This window comes from Argiope bruennichi, chromosome X1, assembly GCF_947563725.1.
Source record: "Argiope bruennichi chromosome X1, qqArgBrue1.1, whole genome shotgun sequence".
NCBI classification, from domain to species: domain Eukaryota; kingdom Metazoa; phylum Arthropoda; class Arachnida; order Araneae; family Araneidae; genus Argiope; species Argiope bruennichi.
The window spans coordinates 18,546,353-18,570,851 of NC_079162.1; the positions used below are offsets into that span (position 1 = coordinate 18,546,353).

Genomic DNA, 24,499 nt, shown 5'->3' on the forward strand with positions numbered 1-24,499 from the left:
CACACGCCAGACCCATTTAGCCCGCCATTGCAGTTGCAACGATCTTCACACTCTCGTGTATCGGATGTTTCAGTTTGAACTTCTACCAAAAGATGGCGCTTAATTCTGTCTTCACCAAAGATAATGAAGTTGGAAGCATTTTACTCTCATGGGAAGAAAGATAACAAAATTTTCTCTCCTTTGATCACTCGAAATAAAAATAAAATAATGTTCGAAAGAGGGTTTTTTTTTCTTCTTCAATTATCGATAAGCAAAAAGAAGATGAGAACAATAAAAGATAAAGATATTTTTTTTATGGGTTCTATTCTTGACTTCTCATGGAAAAAATTGGAAATGAAATGTTGTGTAAATAGTGACTAATTTGTTTCTCCCCCACATGGAACAGAAATAATATTCTCTATTTTGAAGACATTTAAGGAAATTAAAGAAATAAATTATGTCTACTTTTTTCGCTTCCCAAAAATATAAAAGTGTCCCGCATTTAGGTGTCATATATATGATCGCCTTTAAATTTGGTAGCGGAGGATAAAAAAAAAATGAAATTAAAAAAAATGATAAAAAGGATAGCTGTCGAAAATAATTTTAGTATATTTAAACTTGCGCTGTTTCGCTATTTCAAAAGTTATTAGAAAAGCGATATTTTTAAAAAAGTTTCACAATTTTTACTATAATTAATATGCTACGAGAACTAACCTTTAATTAAAATTTCATACTAATTTTTATGATTTCGTAAATATTTTGCTTATAATGCATAATTTATAAGTATTTGAACATGCACATAAGTAATAGATTCAATTCACTGATTTATTTTTTAATGTTTATAATTACTTTAGAAAAAGGGAAATAGCCATTATGTTATGCCCTATGTTTTTCAGAGAACCTTCAAATTCGATAACAAAGAGGAGAAATTCAAACTGACTTTTTAAGCAAACTGTCTTTTTAAGCAATTTTATGCCATACTGAACTTTTTTTTTTTTTCCTCCTTTGCTTGATTGGTTAAAACCTCATTTCAAACTGCAGAAGGGATATAAGAGGTAATTGAATTTGTTTTTAGGCATGGCTTAATTGGAACTTGTCACTTTCCTTAATCACTTGAATTGCAACTCCACAATAATGTAGCATAAATAAACGGCTCACAAACTTAGCTGTTCGGAAATATTCAGAGGCAAATTGTTTAACGAATCCATTTTTCATGTAAAAATGAAAGGTCATGTAAAAAAAAAAGTTTAATTACATATTTTTTCTAATTGTCTGAGATAGCCTTTATATTATTATTTGACCACATTCATTATTTTTCTTTAGTTAACTCGTATTGATTAAATTAATTTATAAAGTAGAAAGCATGTGGTAAAAATATTTTTGTGAATTATTATGTCCAAATTTTTCTTATTGATAGCTAATATATTCTGAAATTTTCTGATAATGGTCTAAAATCCTTTTTTCTAAAATGAAATTTTTAGTAAATTAAAAAAAAAACGGCTTTTATTTTGCAAACAAAATCTCTTTGATTATCTCTAAAATATATTTTTTCTTTTAAAGTATGAAATTTTATTAAAAGGATAGTAAAATTTGCGAATTAAAAGCCAGTATGAGTCAATAAAATTCGCTTTCATTTTTATATATAATTTGTATCATATATTAGCTCTTTTGTATCATATATTAGCTTCTGTAATGTTTAGTCTGCTTCAAATCGTCAATGAAAAGTGGATTGCTGAAAGCTCTTTTTGAAAAAGTGTGAATGCATCAAGTGCTGTTCATAACAATGCTACTGTTTCACTCGGAACTCCGAAATGCCTCTTGAAGTCTGATTCAGTAGGAACAGCTTTAACAATAGAGCGTTCGAGTCAGAGAGATAACAAGCAGCGTTTTATATGTTTGAAAAGTCATCCTCCTAACAATCTTGAAAAGCTTTATCTATTTTTCTTATTTTATTCGACATTTTTCTATCGAAGTGGAAGCATTATCAGTTATGAGTTTTAGGAGCCCAGATCGGAAAGTGGTGAAATTAATTTGTGCCCCGTTACAATGTTGACTTTCTGATAAATCAGAGTTACATCATAGGATTTGGCAGGAGAAACTTGGAATACTTAGCTTCATGAATACTGGAATACAGAATTGAAACGCCTTAAAACAATATTAACTAAGAGAAGTACTTTTTTTTATGGGGAAATGGCAATTCGTAATTATCTTCAATACGGAGTAATTTTATCTAAATAACGCCATTAACTAAGCGCAAAGGTCGCTGCGCTTTGTTTATGTCAACAAATACCTCTTCTTTAGGTTTAAAAAAAGTTGGTAATCTATCAAACAGAATCAATGACGGGGAACAAGACTTTGCTTCTGTTCAACTTTTAAATGAAGACAATAATTCACAATTCCATATATGGAATTACACTTTTTAAAATATTTACCAAAGAGTAGTATACTATATTTTATGCTACGTAAGGTTTTGTTTCAACATAAATTTCGTAACTGTTCATGTAAATTTTTTTTCCTTCTAATTCTTAAATACTGCAACTAAAGTGCAGGGATTTATCATAAATTGAAAAAAATAATAATAAAATAAACTTAAAACTCACTCTATGACATAGATCTTACATGTGGGAACTGTAAAACTCCAAACCATTTCAATGCAACATTGAAAGAAAAACTTAAATGAGTTCATGTTATTATAATTTCTTTTTATCATAGAGGGCTAAAGTTTAGTATTGACTTTTGAAGAATGCTAAAAGTAAAGTTGGCTCATATTTATATTTTTCATATCATTAATACAATACAAGCTCCGTGTAAAAGATGCCATGTTTAATCATTTCTCTTGTAAAAAAAACCTTTATTTAAATTTTTAGTTCAGTTTTTATCTCTCTATGTAGGATTAGCAAACAGTCAAAATGTAAGAACATATTTGAAAAAAAAAATTCTATCAAGGACAGAATTTTTTTTTCGCAAATAATATTTATGAAAAAAAAAAATTAAAAATCACTTTGTTTTTATTTTCTAGCGCTCCTTTCTTTATTCCGCAAAACAATGAGATCCTCCTCCTCCTCCGTAACTCCTTCCAGAAACTATGAGATTTAAAATAACAAGTTATTATTTATTTGTAAGGACCCGACAATTTCTTGTTTTCTCACCAAGAAATGAATGATTCATCCCTTGATTTCGTACATTGCTTCATTTATATCTGCATAAATGAACAAAAAGCGTAATATTGTTGCTGTTGTGATTACACCCGTTTCGTTTATCGCAAGTTACCAAATGCAAAAGACAACACCATGCAGAGAAAATCAATCAAGAGAACTGTTGGTCAAAGCAAACAGGGGCACTTAAGTTTCATCTTAGGTGAAAGTCTGACTTTAACTGCTACATAAAGAAGTTATTTGTCTTCTTCAAGGTTTTTTAGGAAGAACTGGCTTAGAAGAACTAGGAGAACTTATATTTTACTTAGAGGAAAAACCAAGAAGGCCTTCAACAGCAAGTTCAACTTTAGCTTGAAATTCACTACTTAAGCCGTACATCAGTCAAATATTTTTTGAATAAGGCGGTTAAGAGCAGAGATTCCCATGATAGAACTAAAAATCGCATTATATTTATATTTTACGTGATAAATCGATTACTCTTTTCTTTACTCAAAAAATAACAATTCTGCATTGATAAATTTAAAAAATATATATTTCCGTTATTTCTTACTGTTGAATCGTCAACTTTATCTAAGCTTTTGTAAGATAGTAGTGGGCCCCTCCCTCCTGAAACTGGGATCTGGGGCTCTGCCATCGTGAAGTTATAATCTTAAACTACAAAATAATTTTGAAATTCCAAAGCTATTACTCCTAAAATAATGACACCAAACTTATACCTTTAGCAGAATGCGTTTCATAAAAAACTTTGCTAATTTTGGTCTATCTTTTTATAAAGAGAAAATATGATTTTTTTTTTTTAATTTCATACAATTTACTTCTAAAAGCTTTTTTGGCGCATTTTTGCTGTTCTTTTTCTTATCATCTGATCAACTCTGTTGAAGGAGCAACAACATGCTGTTAAGGAAATGTGAAGAAAAATGTAGATACAAATGCCATTTTATCCGCGAAAACATTCATTTCAAACTTAAAGTAATATGAAACCAAATTTGCATACACTGCCTTCTGTTCAGTTTAAAATTATACTATGAGATGGAGAGCATGTTTATATTTTTGTGAGTACATAATCATGTTCTGTAGGTCTAATAATCATGTTTCTGTAAAGAATGCTTTCTATTCAAATTAATTTAATTATTAATAAAAACCACATATAAAAGAACATTCCTAAGCCCTGGCGAGTTTCTTATTACCCAAGAGACCACGGTGACATTGCGATCACGTGTTTCGACTTCTGATCACAATAACAAATTGATTGATAAGAACTGATTTGAAACAAAAAGACACTATTATTATATGTTGTCTCAGTGTATTTTATTAGGTGTTTCCTACCACCATAAAGGGCTTACTGTTTTAATCAAAGATTTATAGCAAAGATATTTTTTATTTCACTGAATATCGCATAGGAACGATCATAAATATTTAATATCCTCAATTTATTATATTTTGTAATCATTCTATTTGCAGTTTTGTCGACAAAAATCGAGAAGTGATTATTTATAAAAATATAAATGACTGAATATTGTGACACACAGGAAGAAAATAATTAAGACATTATCAAAATCAGTAAAAATCTCAGAAAAGACTTCTATCTCTTCTGTTCCTTTTTGAAAATGTATGTCATTATCCAATTGCATTTTTCTTTATTCTTCATGATTTAGTTACACTGTAGCAAATCCCTCGTTTTTTAAACTTCTTTGGTTGAGAAGCTGAAATGAGCTTATGATTTCCGAAAATCTTTCGAAAGTAGTTATGCTGATCCACCATTGGCATAGCTATTGATTTAACTGAATGTTGCTCAAGTGAACTGAAATATTCAACTTTATAGTTTTCCATCGTACGTGAAATTCTATACCAAATGAATTCGTCCTCAAATCATGTACATATTGACGTTTGTAAAATAAAAATTGAAAATGAACCATAGTTTGACATATGAGATGGCTGATTCTGCACTTCCTTTGCTGTTTGACAAAATATTATTTCTGCTCTATAGATACGCAAACAGTTTTCTTTTATGAAATCATCTATGTTCATAGGTTGACAGAATGATGCATTCTGTTTATACAGCATACAAATATTGTGATACGCTTTGTAGAGAACCAGATAGGAGTATTTGAAACAAATATTACAATATCGAACTGGTTGAATAGATCCAATAACGAAGGATATTCTACTATTTGAACGTGACGTGACGTATCTACTGTTTGAACGTTAACGTGAAGTCTGTTTATGAATTCCTCTGTCAGCCGCTCCCGTCCTATATCTGTTCATTAACGGTAAGAGGAGGATGGGTCGCGTTTGGTTATTTTGGTAGTTGATTTATTTTTTTCCCAATTTTTTCACTGCTGTTCCCTTTTTTGCAGAATTTAGTTTGACTTTTCATAAGACTTAAAATGATTTAATTTGTTTTGATGTAATCAGTTTTTGTTATTAATATAACCTCTATGTTTTGCATTGCCTTATTTTTTGTGCACTTTCAAGAACTCTAATTTTTTACTAAAACGTTTTGATCTAAGTTGTTTGCAAGTATCCGATGAATAAATAACATGTGACATTTCACAAACATTTCGCTTCTCTTAACTCAGGAATCGTGAACAAGAAAACATTTTAATTTTTATAGAATTAAATAACATCCGATGTATGGTGATTTTGATGAAATAAGAGTTACGAAGTAAGAGTAACAGTTCGAAGCAAGTAAGTGAAATTCCTTCTGCATATAAAGCAAAATTTCATCACTAGCGTCGGTTGCAATGAATGTTCTCAAAAAAACCTTATACAGGGAGAATCCTATTAAATTATGGCTATGTTACTTGTCGATGTGTAGCTAAAACTCGGACAAACCTTTCTTTAATATGTATTTCATATTTTCTGAAGGAGGATTTCATGTCAGTAACGATTTTTAACCGCCGGCGTCCTGGCATAGGGGTAGCGCGCCTCTCACGTGATCTGGGCGTCCCGGGTTCGAGTCCCGATTTGGGCATGGTTGTTCTCATACTTCTGTGTTCTATCTGTGAGGTGTCTGAATGTGCCCTCCTGTAAAAAGGGGTTGTGCAAGCGAATGAGTGATGCGTGAGTTGCCAAGTCGTACTGTTGGACCTAGTTGGCTCTGAGATAAACAAAAAGCAAGAGGCGCTCCCCATTAGGCTTAAATCGGCTGTCCTCGAACAGCGGGCTTTCCCGTGGCAATTGCCATAAGAAATAACAACAACGATTTTTAACTAGAGAGCTTAAATACGTAATATTCCATTGCCTTAAACTGCAATCATTTATATCAACTACATTCTCCCATTTTTCTTGCATTTAAATTCGTAATATTTCATTAAAGCGTTTCCTTAAATTATAATGATTTTTATTAATTACGTACTCCCCTTTATAATTCTAATTTTAATTAAATAGCATAATAAAGAAAAAAAAATTATGTGTATTGAAAGAGGAACATGTGACCAAAAGAATAAATTTATTGTTGTACTTTTTCTTAAAAATAAAAGGCGAAACATTTTAGAAGTAATGACGTTGAAATTTTTATCTATAGCCTTTGCGAACTCGACCTATTTTGTCCGTCTTCAAAGATTGTCAAACTTTAACAGAAGCTTTTGAGTCAAATGTGCGTTTACCAATTGTTCTTTCTTTTATTTTTTGAAAAATTCAAGAAATACATTAGTTTGCATTTCAAAATCCGGCGATGGTAGAAAAGTTACTAAATTATTATAGAATTACGAAATGAGACAAAAAAGTAGATGATCTGATTTTGATAGAAATTTAGAAAAATAAGTGGAAATAAAGAAATGCGTCTGGCGAAGGAAAAAGAAAAGTTTCTGATGGATAAAATAGCCTCGATGTCAACGAACTCGTTGATTTTTCCACAAAATAAATTGAAGTCTATTAGCAAAACATCAGAACATGAATAATATTGCAAATTTAAATGTAACATTAAATCTTTGCAATAATTTGACTTATTTAATTTAATTTATAGCACATATTTATTTCATTTTACTTATTTCATGTTTGTAATAATAAGATTTGTTTTCAAATTTAGAGAAATCCTACAATTTTGAAACTAGTGTGTTCTCAATAGCAATACGCTATTTTATTATATTCAGAATTTAAGGATCTGTTAATCAGTTAATTTTATACTGCTTGAACTTCTTTGCGAGAACAAACTTATTTCCATATTTTTTTCTAATAATGAAATGCAACAAATCACCTTAAAAAAAAAAATCACCACTATTTAAAAAAAAGTATACATTTAAAAATGGTTTTGAATGATATCATTTGTTTGGAAAATGTATATAAAATAAAACTTTCCTTTAATTAAAATTTAAATTGTTGGTTGATAATAAATAAAAGAAATTGATGATTGCGATAGTTTTCATTTTTTTATATTAAAAACTCATTGTTAATTATTAAATAGTGAATCATTTCAAGATTTTATGAAAAATTATTCATTAAAAACGGAAAAAAATAATTCCATTCAGTGAGAATTAGTAGAATAATTCAATTAGTAGTGAATACGAAAAAAAATTATAACTAATTTCTATATTACATGCTATTTAAAATGCTAAAATGCTGAATAAAAGAAATTGACGATTGCGATAGTTTTCATTTTTTTATATTAAAAACTCATTGTTAATTATTAAATTGTGAATCATTTCAAGATTTTATGAAAAATTATTCATTAAAAACGGAAAAAAATAATTCAATTCAGTGAGAATTAGTAGAATAATTCAATTAGTAGTGAATACGAAAAAAAATTATAACTAATTTCTATATTACATGCTATTTAAAATGCTGAATTGCGAATTCAAAACTAAAAAGTTATTTAAATAAAAGTATTCCTAATTTTTAGTATACTAATAAACATAATGGTTTTTCTTTCATTAGTGTATTTAAAGTTTACATAGTTTTAAATAATAAAAATTTGGATGTCAAAAAAAAAAAATCGCAAATGCTTTTATCGCATTCAGATTCGCACTACTTTAAGTAAATTCAAATCACAATCAGATTTATGATATGTTCTAGTTTTTATATAGCGAATATTTGGTATTTTTGGGATTCTTATATTCATTATGGTTTTATGTCTTTTCCTACAATTTTACGCACCTTACAATTTTATTTATCATTTTTGCTTTGACTTCTTAATTTTTGATAAAAATATTTTTAATACATCGATTAAAGCCTTTTTTATTTTAAAATTATTTTTTATTTTTGAATCTTTCTTTTTTCGTGATATTTATTATAGTATTAAAAAAAGAAGACGTGAAGGATTTAAGCTTTATTCGAGAATCAAATGTGATCATACTAGTGCTGAAATGCCTTACACAAACCTCAGCACTAAAAATGACCGTTTTTCTTTGTAATAACATTAATATTCAAAGCAGCCATATATAATTTCTTCATGTAGTATATTACCTTCTGTTATAGTCTGTGTATTTTCTGTAGGCGATTCAAGGTCACATTTTCTACATCGTTACTGGTTGTCTGCCTCGCAACACTGAGGCAAATAACAGTGTCCTTTTTTTTTTTTTTTACACCATTTTTAAGGTATTCTTGAAACGTACTGGCGTGGAAAACACAAGCTTTGCCGAAATTATGGCAACGGAGAAGGAGAAAGTGTGAAGAGTAGGGAAAACGAGTGTCCTTGATACGCCTACATACGCAGACTATAATATTCTAAAAATCTAAAATAAATTTTTTAATTTGTACAGAAGCTATATAATACATAAGCTAGTAAACATTCTAGTTTCTATAATCAATATTCCTGTTCTAAAAATATTTTTTAATTCTTATTTTTTATAATATTCTTCTTACCTTAATTAATTTTCTTATCAAAAATATGGCTGTGAAAATAAACCCGACAAAGCATAGGATTCTGATAGATATGCTCTAAGCAAATAGTAATTTATAAATTATTTAAAGTGTCAAAGATAAAGCCGCCATCACTTAGTTGTCTGCTTTCACATGTTTTGTTAAATTAACTCGAAAGATAAGGCTATTCATTAGAAAATGTTGAATTATGGAAAGAAGTAAATTTCACAAATGATGAAAGGAAACGTACCAATTGATTAAACATATTGATAGTGAAATTTGTTCGTTTTTCTATGGCACAAACTTTTTCGGGATGGGAAAGACATTCGAGAACATGATAAGCATAACCAATGAACATGATAAACGTTTATCTAGGACACCTAATGAATAAATCCGGATTTTGCCACAAAAAATTACCATCCATCAAATGAAAAGAGTTTTTAAACATTAACAAAGAAATAATTCGAACCCTTTAACGTGAAGATTTCGGCAAGGTAGATGTATTTACTAATATATCCCTAACATTTTATCCAATATGAACAAAGTCAGAAGTGCAAATTACAAAGACATCATTTCAATTGTTGAAAATGTTTCCAAACTTCTTGAAATCGATATTGTATGTGATGGTGTTTTTAATTCGATGCTAAACTAAAGTGACCAACAGCAGAATGGAAGTAAGAATATAAAAGTATTTATGCACAAAGATTATACTCCATCTGAACAAACAGTTGCGGTTGAATAATATTAAAATATTTTGAGGTGTTTAGTGGCCTGAATTCGTCTCATTATCGATTCGAAAACAGTTGTTTGTTGCACCTCTCACCTGTTGTTTGTAAATTTTTTGCTTGAATCATTCAGCGTATTCTCCTGATGTAGCACCCGGCGATTTCTCTTTATTTCCATAACTAAAAACAGATTACATTTATTATAACTTTACCGTACAGAAAGCTTTGACGCGTGCTTTGGGGAAAATTCCTATGAGAGAACCAGAATGGACATTCAAACAATTAAACATTAAACTGCAGTAACTATTGCATAATTGAATGGATTTATTTTATTAAAAAAGTCGAAAAAAATTGTTATTTATTTTTTATAATTAATTTTATATTCTTATTCTTAAAAATTTCTTAATTTAAAAAAAAAAATTCTTTCCATTACGCGTGCTAACTTTCAACGAATATTCAAGAATTTCATGTATATGATTACATTCCGTCTTAATTTTTTCGCAATATTGCTAACATTTTGATAAAAAGATATTATTTCATACTTTTTGCTATAATAATAAAACGGTGTTTACTTTTTTTTAAAATTTTTATTATTACCTTATATCCAGTCTTTATTTTATACTTTATAATTTATAGTTTCAAATATTGTGTAATCTAAAACAACTAATATTTATCATAATAATTTCTGGATGATGCTAACTCTATGAAATAAATTTTTTGCTAAATTAATACATTCATAATTAAGGATTTGAAAATTCTTAAAATATCGTATTGTCAATAGGAAAATTTCAGAACTATGAAGAAGTGAATCGATTACAAAATCATATCCGTGCTAACATAAAATATGCGAAATTCAATAAAAAGATTTTTTTTTTATTATTAAAGTTATTTTGTAGATCACTTTTATAATTTCTTACTTTTTTTCCTGAAGCATCAGTTGCAAGTGCCGTAGTTATAGATAATCTTTTTCATCCTATTAAAAAAAAATGAAATAGAAACTTACACTATCAGGATAATATGAAGCCTTTTCAAGTTTCTTCCCATCTCGATGACATTCATCATATTTGTTCGCCAACTGATCTCGTCAAAGCTTGTAGATAATTCTGTTTCTTCTTTTCAGAAATCACTGATGATTTCGCTATCAATATAACGAAAAATGCTCTTCACCCTCTCGATGTTCAACTGACAAATCTAAATAAACATTGCAATTCTTTAGTTGCCTGGCTCTTTTTAAGTTCCGCTCCGTTAGTAAAAAATATTGATAGATGTAAGACAAAAATTCAGATTTGTGATTCTTTGAATTTAAGGGTATTTATTCATAAGAAAAAGATACATTTGTGAACTTTAATTGAAAGCTCCTTAAATATTTCATAGATACTTCCGTTTGACAATTATCAGATTAGAAATCGATTGCCTTCCATTTCCGCAAAGAAAAAAGAAACGTTTCGTGGGGAGGGAAGAATGCAAAAGATCAGAGAAATAGCAAATATAAACGGACAGGCGAGGAGAGTTCATTTTAGGGGAGGAAAAAAAAAAGTTTTATTTCGGGTGTGGAGTATTATTATATGGGTAAAAGAATATATTTACCTAAAAAGGACATTTAGTTTTTACTGACACAGGTGGTTTCTTCTCCCATTTTATAATACGAATTCAAACCTAAAAAGATGCAGAAATTCGAGATATATATAACGTCTGAAATTGATCGTGTACCAGAAGTTGTCAAACTTGACAAGCAGAGATCGTTGAAATTTGATAGTGATGAATCAGTGAGTTGTTGATAGTGATGATGTTGAGCTGACATCAAAGAACATTCTACAAAAGTCGAAGGTCCTTGATTCCACCTAAAAACACCAAATGATAATTGCAAGTCTTCATTAAATCTAAAATGGATAGCAAATTTAATCCGTACTTATAAATTTCTTTTTAAGCGATTTATGTACTTACAGGTAGAAAAAAATCGTCATGTGATGTTCTGTTAATCATCATGTAATGTACTGACAATTAAATACAGCACTATGGATTTAATTAAGTTCCTTGCATGTTTCATCAATACTGTTTGGATTAAGACAATAAGCTCGAAATTCATCATTAGAGTCTTTTGCTTCTGCAAATTAAGACGGGAAGATAACTTCTTCCCATCATCACTTAAATTAGCATCAATAATTTCTCTTCAATCAATTCATCATTTTTGAATGATTCAATGTCATGATTGTATCAGTATCGCAATTCGTATGCCATCTGAAAGTAATCTCTGTTTTTAGGAGATCCCATTGTTTTCATCACATACATCTAATTTTGGAACTTCCTTTCAACAAAACCAATTCATTCAGATTTCACTTGATTCCGTGCTAGATAGTATTTATCGGTTGAAGATCGTTTATCTTTCCACAAGTATTCATTTGCAATTTTAAATAAAGGGTATCGTTAGAAAATGATTAATAAAAACAAAAGACTGAGTAGGTAACAGAGTGTTACTATAACCTCTAAATTACGTATTTATGTACGGTATTTCATTATGATATAACAAAAAATTTAACGCTTCAAATCTGACAATTCTGTGCCATTCAACTTAATTAAAATTCCCTCTCTTGTTGTAAAGAAACGAAGCTCAGAATACACACTTTCTGCTACACATTATTGACTGATATATACAGAATAAAACGAATCTGGCTGGCATAACAAATATATTTTGGGCTTCGAATGGTGTACGTAAAATTCTAAAATCCCAAAATGGGGATCTTCGCAGTTAATGGATTAAAAGAGCTAAGCTATCACTTTTGTTGTTGTTAAATTAAAAAAATAAATGATTTTCAGGATTCTTTCAACCATAGTAACTATCACATTTAAATGCGAGAATTCTACTAGCTATGACATGATAAAAATGACATTTTCATTCACATTCAAATACCTTTAGCTGGATTTTATTACTTTTTCTTGTTAAATCATTTGGAACACACTTCAGCTTTTTCAATCGGCACATGCTTAGATCCCTACTCCTCACTTGAATTGAAATTGCATGCGTCTGTTTGAACCTATAAGGCAATTCAGTTTAAAAAAATCAATCTTTTATATCCAGGTTCGATGCATTTTTTTAAAAAAAAAAAATTCTATAATCATGGGCCCACTCACTGGAATATTTATTGTTAGAAATTTAATCAAATCTCCATTTCAGCAAAACTGCTCTCCTAAACAAGCTATTCCTTTCAAACGGATTGTCCGCAAGCTGATATTCTGCCCCGCATTTTTGTCTTGTAGTGAAAGTAGCAAACGATAAAATGCAGCGGACAAAAAAAAAAAAAAAAAAAAAAAAAAAAAAAATTCTTTCTACTTTATTACATTGTATTTTTATGAAATTCTTTAAAATTTTAATTTTATTTCTCACCGAAAGTTCTTTGTGCTTTAATTCTCATGATAACTTTTCCTCATTTTCCAACTATGGAATGTTCCCAAGTGTTTTACTCTTCCTCCCCCCCTTATTTGGAAAGCACAGGCCGGAAGAGGATGTTACCTTCTTTGCTTTCTGAGAAAATATTTTCTCTTAGTAAGAACAGAGAAATAACAACTGATAATTTTAATTAATTTTAGAAGGAGGAATTCTGTACAGTCGAAGCTTTGCGTTCTATAAAATAAATGTTGAATCCCTGTTATGATTCTAATGAATTTTGGTTGTGATGAAACGACGTATAAATAAGAAATGTATAAACGGTGCTTGATTGTGGGCAATCGCTATGTAGAAATTTTATGCAAAAAATTGTCGTCAGGAGACTTTGTCAGCTTTAATGAAACGAACGACACTAAAGTAATTTCGCGTCCTTTTTGCCTTAACGTTTATTATTTTGTATCGAAATTTATGAAAACAACGTTCTGTAATGCCTTGCAAGCAACCGTTTTCCAGCTTTGTCTCTAATTCATTAAAGTTCGTATGTGAAGCATGCCTCGGGGTGTTATTGTTTATTCCTTATAACGGGAATTCTTCATACAGGATACTTCATACTTCCTCCTTTATATTTTTGCCCTGCATATTTCTTTCGACAATTGATGACTTCAGGTTTACTCCATACAGAGGAAAAATATTATTAAGATACTCAAAAGTAATACGGCTACTCTAATTTCTAACTAAAATTGTCATGATTGCGATGGAGTTGAAAAAAATTGGTTATTAGTGTCATTTATCTTCTTTAAGTCTGTAAAGGAATTTTAGCTTTCGCTTTTGATTCTGACTCTCATATTTAGAATTTCATTGAAAAAAAAACCATTTAAAAAACAATATGGCTAGTGGAAATAACTCCATAGTGGCCATATTATTTATTTATTGAGTAAATTCATTTCTATTGACTTATTTTTCTTAAATAAACACACACACACACACACAACAATATTTTTACGAACAGAACTTATTTATACTGCTTGAAATGTAAATCGTACACATTTCGAAATGTAGACCGAAATTCAAACAGCCGACACATTTTAGACCTGAATTCTTAACAAACGCAGACGACTCTTCTAAATGATTTTGTCTCGCTTCATAATTCATGTATATATCGTTCAGAAACCGAACATATTCGAAACATTCTCTGAAAACAGGAAAGAAAAAGAATTGAAACCATAAATGAGTTCATGATTTTAGAAAAGATGATAAGTGGTTTTATTTTCTTTACAGTTTGGTTTGTGCTATCTCTTTTGATGCAGGAACGGACTACAAAAGTTTTGAGAAGGTGAATTACATATTATTAAAAAGCATTAAAATTATATTTTTTCGGATTGTTCAAAGAGTTCCAGTTGATTGACCCAAAAATGTATAGTTATCTTTTTATTTATGGTTAATTAAATAAAAATGATTGGAATAAAATTACAACTGACTTGAAATCCCCCAAATAATGCACCCTTTAATTGATTGCCAAAGTAGTCCAAGCGTCATTTAAATCCTCCATTCGCTGAACTGATATAGTAAATAGTGGTACTTCCAGCTAAGCTCCGAACAATGAAAAGAATATAAAAAATTATCTACAGTAATAGCCAATCACTGTCATTAAAAAGACTCGAAATCGTTTCTTCAATTAGTTTTTATCTCATTAGTCATCGAATTTATTTCATTTATATATAAATTTTCGAAAAATTTTAGATGAAATAATACTACTTAATAAAGTAGAATAATATAACAACGAAATAATATTATATTTCAAAAGATGCAGTTTACTTTAAAAAATAATACAAATTTTAATAACCTCACCATCCAACTTTTATGTTGGAAATTTGAAACATGTCGACACAAACATGAAATTTAAACATGTCGTGACTCGTAAAATGTAGAAAATTTCATTTTAAAATAATAATAATAATAATAAAAGAAATCTAAAACATATCCTTCTTAAAACATCTGTTACTCGACTAGCATGCAGATAGAACATTTTAAGTTGGGAAAAAAAATCTGTGCATAAAATATAAAATAATAATTCATCGCAAATTCCAAAATTCAACCATTGAAGAATTGATGATAAGTCTAAAAATTGGGCTACCAAAGAAGTTAGTTTAAAAAAAAAAATCGAACCAAATGAAAAGTCCCCGCTACATTAATAAATAAATTTCCTGTGGGCACTTGCAAAATTATTCATCATTCCGAAAACTCCTTTCCCAAAATGTCGATCAGTACTAAGAGATCCCGTAGAACTTAATGGAAGTCGTTCCTCAATATATATTTCCCCCAAATCTCTCCCCGATATCCTGTCTGCTCTACGGAAATGTCCCTGTTGGTTTCTTCTATTTTCCACCTCAGCGAAACTCCGCCTCTAATAGGACGAACAAATCAGTTCCGACCAATCCCCACTCAAGCAAAAAGACTGATGGTGAATGACAGGACGCCCTTCACCACGGGGAACGAGCGCACCGCTTTACCTTGTCAACAACGATCCTCCTTGGGAAAGCGGCAAAATCATTTGACGCTCCAGAAGTTTGGATGCGCGTTTAAGTGTTTTCAAACAATGCGCGGAAAATGCGGTTACAAGCCAAAAATCCCCAATCAATGTTTTCGGTGTGAATAACAAAAACTGGTTGTGATTATCAGCATGAAAATGTCTCTGTGTCCAACTAAACCTAGCAGTTTCTCTGTTCGTGACATTCTTGACTTACCTGAGGCTCCTAAATCTCCTTCCAGTTTTTCAATTCCTGCGACTCTGCCTGCTGTGTCTTCATCCTTAGAGGAACCCTACACACCGACCGTCAACTATTCCGGGCTGTTTGCAGAGCATTTCTCCAAGTTCCAAAATGCTGCCGAGGAAATGTCTGGGACCTGTAAGTATTTTTCATGTTATTCAATAGAGAAAATGCTCTTTTTTTATTCCAATCATGCATTGCTTAATATCATTTTAATACTAACATGAATGGATCCAAAGATCGAAGAAATATTCTTTTTTGAAACTAGAAAATCGACATTGGGCATGTTTCAGTCCAAATTCACAGATAATCGTGTCCTTAAATGAACTCTTAAGTTAATCCTGATTAAAATAAAATGAATATTATTTTTTATTCTTTTATATTTCCTGAAATGCATATATCCATGATAAAATTATTTTTCCTAAAACATGAATATTAAATAAAAATTTTAAAGTAAACAATCCTTTTGTTACTGAAAGATTTAGGAATTGTATTTTTGGCCGCGTGATTCAAGGGCACTGGAATTTTATTCAAGAGACCTCCGAGTATCATTTTCTTTATATATTATTAATATTAAAAATACTACAGGAGTCAAAAAATAGAGGTTAGAAATATTGAAGGTATATTTGCACAAATCGTTCCTTATGGTTGATTTCATGATAAATTAAATTTTTTTTAAATCATATTTTAAAAATTACTTCCTTGCAGTTTAGAAGATTTTGATAAATTTCTGAATGGTCTTATGGAAGAAAAGTTTCTTAATCTAAATGATTAAAAGCGGGTACAAACTCTGCCATTTTAAATTTAGTCGAGTCAACGATTTTGGTATTCCACTCAGATGATGAACTAAAAAGTAAACTTATTATTATTATTTTGCAGAAATGCGTTATTGGAAATTCCGAATTTCCTATTGCATTCAAAAAGCAGCGATGCAAATTTAAATCTTAGGTCACCGCAGGTAGTTAATATAATGACTTTGTTGGCGAAGTTAATTGACGAAAAAAATTGAATAAACTTCTTCCAAGGCAGAATGTTTCTATTCAGCAAATTTGATTTTTTAAAAATTTTACAAGCAAATATTTTCCCGACATTAAGATTTGTCCCTTAATAATATTCTATTTTATTGCCAAGGTAAGTTTCTAATTTTAATACAATTTTCCCAACAAATTTTGCTTCTAGTTTTTATTAGTCATTTTGTTAATGTAATCTATCATCATAAGTTTTCATAAAACGAATTTCTTCCACATTTGATACTTTAAATCAATGTTTTTATTACTTTTATAAGAAGAGCCTCATTAAATCTTCCGTCAAAGCATGAAATTAAAAATTCAAGTATTTAACCAAATTCACAGCCTAGTTATAGGGTTGCAATTTAAATATTTAATCTATTTTGGTGCGTTTTAGCGTATTAAATTTGCAATCACTTCTATTTGTGCGTATCTCCTCCGAGTAAGTTTTTTTCCATTTTAATTCAATGAAACGTTTCGTCCTTTACTGCAGCCCGTACTTCGGAAATATTAAAATAATTATGAGGAAATAATAAATGACTTTAATACTTCTCATCATTTTATTCTTTTCATTTTAAAAGGGAAGTTTTATTTCCATTGTTGCTTTTGTATGCACGGAGGCAAGTAATGAGCTACTTAATTAAATAAATGTAGTTTCGTGTAGTTCATTTATTCTTCTTCCAATATACATAATTCTCAAACTGAAAATAACATCTCATCCACCCAAATGCTGGAGGAATTAGTTTCCCATAAATGCCCATGTTTCAGTCTGCAAGTTTATTTGATACGATTATTTTATCGAATCAAACTTGACATTTGTTTGAGTATTATTGTTGTGAAATCATATAAATTACATTCCAAAATATTAGAAACGTTACAGTCGCACAACGTAAGCGGTCGATCCTCAATCCTTAAGGGAACTGAAAAGTCCGATGTATAGTGTACAACCGCAGTTTGCCTCCCGTAAGGCCTTTCTAGTTCCTTTTCTGACAAAATATAAAGGAAACATTTTCAAATCAAAGTTAAGAAAGAATTTGAGCGGATAATTCCCACATTTTATTAAAAACAAATTAAATGAAAGGCGATTTTTGACAGTATGCTCACGGCAACTTTTCGATTCTTTTTGAATGACTTGATGCTTATAGAAGCACAACGAATATATAAATATATATATATATATATATCATGTTGGTATGTGTGTATATATATATGCAATGAATTCGAAGAATTTGAATAGTCTTTAACTGCTTTGCTAAAATAATATATAAACTTTTAAAATACTATAATAAAAAAGAATGAACGTTATACAAAAATTTTCCTGTACAACTCCAATTTTGAAGAAATGCCAGACTTGCTCCAAATGGATTTCTATCCAAAATTCGGTTTATTTTTTGCTTCAGTTGGAAAAACTCCCTCGCATTTTGGATACGTTATAAAAAAAGTCTTATTTTGAACTGTTTTCCAAGAGAACGAAGGGAAAGTTTTGCAGCGAATGTATTCTAATGATCACTATTTTAGAAAAACACGACTTTCTTCCATTGATGGGATATTTCAGATCATAATTATTTATTTGAATATGCTAAAAGCATTGCGTATTATTTGAAAATTTCATATTCGCCTTCTATTAATATTACTTAATGGTTATAATGACGGATGTTCCATTAGTTGGATCAAAAACTCGATTGGTGCTTATTACCAAACTATTCCTTAAACATGGTTTTATTTTTCAACCACCCAAAATATACATTAGCTTAATCTTTTTAAACGTAAAATAGTATGCTTTAAGATTTAAATTATTTTACTATCAAGCATATTATTTCACTTTTAAATGAAACGCTTACTAATTACTCTAAGTAAAATTTTCAAGAAATATACATTGGCTGCTATTCTAAAATTTAAAATAAACCAAACAGTGAAATGTTCTCACGCATCGATAATGAAATAAAATTCTAGAATTTTCAAAAATAGATTTGGGCCAATTACAACTTTCCTGGAACCAACACCTTCTTTAAATGTACGTTTACTTAAGATGCCTTTACCTGATATTCTAGTAACTCATGCATCACTTGAGAACACTCAGCAAGAATTCTCAAGGTAAAAGAAAATGCACGCTAATCTTTTATAAGAAGTAAAAGTAATAAATTCTCGTTATTTTGAATTATGGTTGATGATACAAGTTATTGTTCTGATAATTTTTTTATATTCAATTCATCATTGATCAGTATTTTCATTACTTTTGATTCCACAGATATGAAAAGGATTAAAATATAAAGAGAAAATTTAGCTTGTAGTAATATTTGCATTTCAACTCGATCACCTTTTCGAAATTGAGGTCAATGAAGAATGCTTGATTGCTAATGATGAAAAAAGAAACTACTATTCGAAAATTTGTTTTTCCTCTATATTAGATTACGATTCACTCATATTTTTCTCTATAAATATTCAAAATCAAAATAATTTATTTGTTAGTTTTAACGAGTGAAAATTTAAATATTAATAATTATTATTTAAATAGTGGTAGTTACTGTTTTATTTCGATCTCGAACTAATTCCTAATTTAGTTAATATTAATAGCGAGTTAAAATTATTCTGAAAATAGCGATTCGTTTGACATCTGTGAATGAGAGAATTCTTTTTATGCCTTACAGTTGAAAAGAATATCAGGTATTGCAAATAGAGTTATAATGTTCTCACATGCAATTATATATATATATTAGTATAACTATTGAGTGCATTAAATATGTTTTCTACGAAATACTTATTCGTTTTTCTGTTTATCTGTTTCTGTTAATCTTTACTATGAGGATATAGCGCGAAAACTTGTGTAAGAAGAAAGTTAAAACAATAAAATTATTTTGGTGCATTATTTCATATTTTCAGTTATTGAAATACTATTTTATTACTCTTTTTAAAATGTCTCATAAATAAGAAGTTTTTTTTAAATGCCTTTTCTCTGCACTTTTATTTTTTCAAAACTTTATTTATGGTTATTTTCAAGGTAATAGACATTTTTTTTTAACTTAAGAAAAAGATATCTGCAATAAATTCTTCTTACATTTTGTAGATAGAAAAAAAAAAAGAATTTTACAAATTGCTGATTAATCTTTAACCTCCACCTGCGTATTAAGTTTTGTACTTATTTCATAAAGGATTTATTTTTAATTGTTACCTTACTAAAAACAAAACTAATATTAATGACTGCAATTGCCGTCTTTATATTTCAACTCAATATTATTTCCAGACAGTAAATTGTGAAAGAATTTATCAAAAATGCAATACATACAACTAAGCATCGTTTGATAATATTCCTTGTGAAACATAGAGAAAAAATATTTCTCGTAATTGTTTGGATTAAAAATAAGCTTAATGCAAACGAAAAAAACTGGAACTGCAAAGAATGCATTAAATTTGTTGATATGACAGGTGTTTTTAGAAGAAATGATAAATTTGTAATTCTCACTGAATTTTTTTTCTAATGATTTTTAGTTAAACAAGATCATCATTTTCCATAAAATTTTTATTTCATATTTATACACCTTTTGTAATTATACATTCCTTGAGAAACTAAGGAGAAAGAGATTCCTAACCGAGGACTGTTTATAATTTCAAAAGAATAGTGTAATGAAAATTTATGAGAAGAATTTCAAGAAAAAAATAATTTAAAGAAAGAGTCAATCTAAAATTAAAAAAGAATAGGCACGCCATAAAAACGAAAGGAAAAAATTAAAAAAAATATATATATTATCTTCCTTCCCGCTAGTTTGATTTTTTGCTTCAGAGAAAAAAATATCTTATATCATCCTAATGAAACAAACCCTGAGCCGATTGTCTTATTTTCTTTCTGAAACTTAAAAGAAAAACCTCATTATTTTTAAAATATTCGATTTGATATTCGAATGACGAATAATTGTTGAGACAGGAAATAATGAAAAAACGAATCGTTTTAGAGAATACTGTTCTTATCGTTTTTTCCCTAATCTTTTCAGCAGCTGTTTAACGAATTTCCTCAACGAGACGTGTTTTGAGAGTTTTTATCAGCAACCGAATGAATTCAATCAGAATTTGACTGCCGTTCAAAATCATGCAACAGTATTTTTATTTTTAAAAAATTAAAAAACTTAATGTATTGAAGTCGTTTTAAATATATAAATTGTTAAAACGCAAAAGTTGCGTAAAATTCTTCTTTCTCAAATTTGTATATCAATATAAAGTGGAAATTCAAAATCTGATATATATTCCATTCTATGTGCGTTCATTGTATGAATTTGAGCTAAAAGATCCAAATCTACGAGATTTATCTTCACAACTTTATTAAGATATCTTTATAATGTGATTCCTTATTCATCATTACTATGGACAAATTGTGAAATCAAAGTGAAGTTTTCTTAGTGAAGAGATTACAGTCCTTAGTTAAAATTAGAAAGATTTCTCAATAGTGTAATAAAAAACTTTTTATCGTCCGATGGCTAAATCATTTTCTTCGTCGTGTCGAGTTCATATTTGTATCTTCAAATCCCATTGCTGTTATGTTGTTCTCCAAGAATGTGTGCTTCTTTACCGTGTGCCCTACAAAGGTGTGCATTTTTTTTTTTTTAATCGTGTGTCCTACAAATTCATGAAAAAGAAACGGAAGTGTGTATGTTTCAAAATTTTAAAAGAAGTTTCAACAGAGCGGTACATTGTTCCAACAAGTGTTTTTATGACGCAATATTTCGATCGTTATGAGTTTTGTTGATTTTTTTTTCTTTTACTCGAGAAGAATTCGACACTGTGAATAAAATGAGATTAAGTGTTAGAAAATTCATTAGGTAAAAAATGGAAATATTTAAGTTTTTGAAATTTGAAATTTTATCAATTTGATTGTCTTATTGCAGCGTAAAAAAATGTAAAATGTTTTATATACTACTTGTTATTGAGAAGATATTTAATGATGAGAATTGTGGTAAATTTATAGTTTATTATTTATTTTTATGTTGTTAAAATCTGTATACCAATCGAAATACGTATAATGTTTTTGACTTTACTAAATATATTTTATTGCTGCTTATTAAATATTTCCTTTAAAAATTTTGACAAGTCAGTTTTAAGGATGGATTTGAAAAATTGTGATTTTTATATGTTTATCTTTTTATGATAATTAGTTTATTGCAAGTTTTAAAAATTTGAAAATATCGTCAGAGCGTGGCAAAACAGCTTTTCATAGACCAGAAAAAGTTTTGCACATTTAATCTTTCACCTCTCTAGGTGTCTGTCTTTGTACCTTAGATTGCTATAGAGAATCGAAATAAATCTTTCAAAAAATATCTCCAGGAAAATTTCAAAGAATGAAATTTTAATCTCAAACTTCTGAGTATAGAATACTTTTTACCTCAGATTGTCAAAGACAGTATACGAGGTGGAGTTGAGTATTCAGAATTTCATTTTCTCACAGGATAAAGGAGATGTGGGCGAACTGAGATTCGACCATTAAAAGAAATGTGCATTTCTGTATTATTATATCATCCTTTCTGAAGAGAAATACCACCTACACTGATATTTTTCTCCTTGAATATTTTATTTATTTATTGCCAAAGATACGCAATATTCTTTTAATTTCGTTATTTGCGTGCATTATTTTGTTTGATTTCTAGCATACTATGATCTCGAACCATAACCCACTTTAATAAAATCTTCCTAAAATTAAAAAAATTAAGGATAAAAAATGGAGGATTTCTTTTTCACGGAATCTGAAACAGCAAAAGCCTTGTTGCCATGAGTCATATGGAGGGTAAAAGTTTTTTTTCTAAATACAGCTCACTGTGCTTTTCTTCAGTTGTTTGGTTATGGGCCCTCCTTTCTAAAATGCGTTATCATCTAACTATATTCCAATTTGATTACTCCATTCAATGAGTATTGGTTTCCATCAAATGTCTGCCCTTTGGGTGCGTTTCCCTCTGCAGAGGCAGAATTGTTACTAAATGAAGTAGTTTTAAAATGCCGATTCAGAAGATTTGTCTATACAATTTGATTGAAAGCACATGACGTTTTGCCCATGTTAGCTTGTGAGTCCGATAACTTGTGCCATTTGAAATGGCAAAAATAGGATGTAAGAAAGGTAGCACGAATTCGTTGTGAGTCAACCAAATCAAGGGAGAAAGAAAAGGCTGAAATGTTTTCCTAATCTATTAAAGGCTGAAACATTAATGAAGTGAAGCGAAAGATGATCACATCCATTTTGTACTAAATGTTCTTTGATGCCCTTACAAGTTAGATACAAACATCTAAATGCATGCAACAATTCGATTTCATGAGAGATCCATCGTGTACTCATGGAAACAAAGATTAATTGACGTTCATCTGCCAATAGGAATATTTAATATAATAATCCATGTCATTCTGCGATAGATGTTAGACCTCCGAAAATAATTCTTAAAGAATATACTCAATTTCTTTCAACGTTTATGTTTGCATTACTTTTGCACAGGAAATAACAAATTCTACAGTATTTTTGAAATTCATTTGAAGGAATATCTGTCACGATTAAAATAATACAGGTACGTTAAATTAGGGTTTTTTCTTTTATTTTTTGTTTCTCAAATTTTATTTAAATATCAATTCTATTCATTTGTTCAGAAAGCAGGGTTAACAGAATTCATTTAATGTTTCAAAATTGTTGTTGGGAAAATAGAAAATAATATTCAAATAATGAGAGGATGTAATTTCAAAATTCTACTCGAATCAGCAAAAATAAAATATTTTTGAAAAGAAAATTAATTTTCGCTTAATAAAATCATATGCTTGTAATTCGTTTAATAATCTCATAATGGATCGGTTATTGATACGGTGTAAGGAAAGTAATTTCAAATATGCTTATAATTTATTTAATATATGGTGTGCTATAATTGATATGGTGTGTTTACTGTGTGTAAAAGGAATTTAAAATAACTCTAATTTGTACCAAAAAGAATATTATGAATGTTCACACGAATGTTACAAACACAGGAAATGGGTTGAATAAAAGCAATGAGAAATTTTTTTATATTATTTAGTCGTACATTTTAGTGTGAAAACACTTTTTTAAACATCTATTTGAGTATATAGAAAATTCGTAATAGCGAAATATTTTTAAATTTAACGAATTTCTTTTACTGTTCAGATAGACATTTCACTTTCAGATATTTATGACAGAAAGAGGGGAAAAACTCAATGAAAGTAGGTTTTGAAGAGTAGTTGAGAACGCACTGCTACATAATTGTGAGATTTCAATTAAATGGTAAAGCATGTATTTTAGTTAATGCAGTCTGGAAAAGAAGAAAAACACTTTTCCGCCTTTTGTGGAGTTATTTTATATCGTTTGGTTACTGTAGTTGGAACATTGTTCAGAAAATAAAAATGCTTCCATTTTTCGTTCATTCATCGTTATTTAATAAATAAATTGCTAAATTCTATAATAACTATTAATTAATTCTAATCATATAATGCATTATAAATTAACTCTCGGATTTGTAGAATATAACTCTCAGAGGAAAACTTATTTTCATTTTTAGATTTTCTTTTGAGAAACATGTTAATATTCCCAAATGCCCCTGGAAATACTCATCACCCAATTTGAATTCTTAATTTAATAAAAACCAATATATTTTTTTTGTGTGTATCAGATATATTTTACACTGCAAGAAGTGAGATTTAACCTAAGAAAGCAATA

The 24,499-nt window shown here is 29.2% G+C and overlaps 1 protein-coding gene across 2 annotated transcripts in view; it reads left to right on the forward strand.

The window, feature by feature from the left end:
* LOC129959017 (homeobox protein Nkx-2.2-like) overlaps positions 1 to 24,499 on the forward strand; it is a 62,922-nt gene that overhangs the window by 13,732 nt on the left and 24,691 nt on the right. The window contains exon 2 of one of the 2 annotated variants that reach the window (XM_056071786.1): positions 15,810 to 15,946. The exons of the other annotated variant lie outside the window; for it this stretch is intronic. Coding sequence (XP_055927761.1) covers positions 15,810 to 15,946 — 137 coding nt within the window. The remainder of the gene's footprint in view (positions 1 to 15,809; positions 15,947 to 24,499) is intronic. 2 annotated transcript variants of the gene reach the window in all.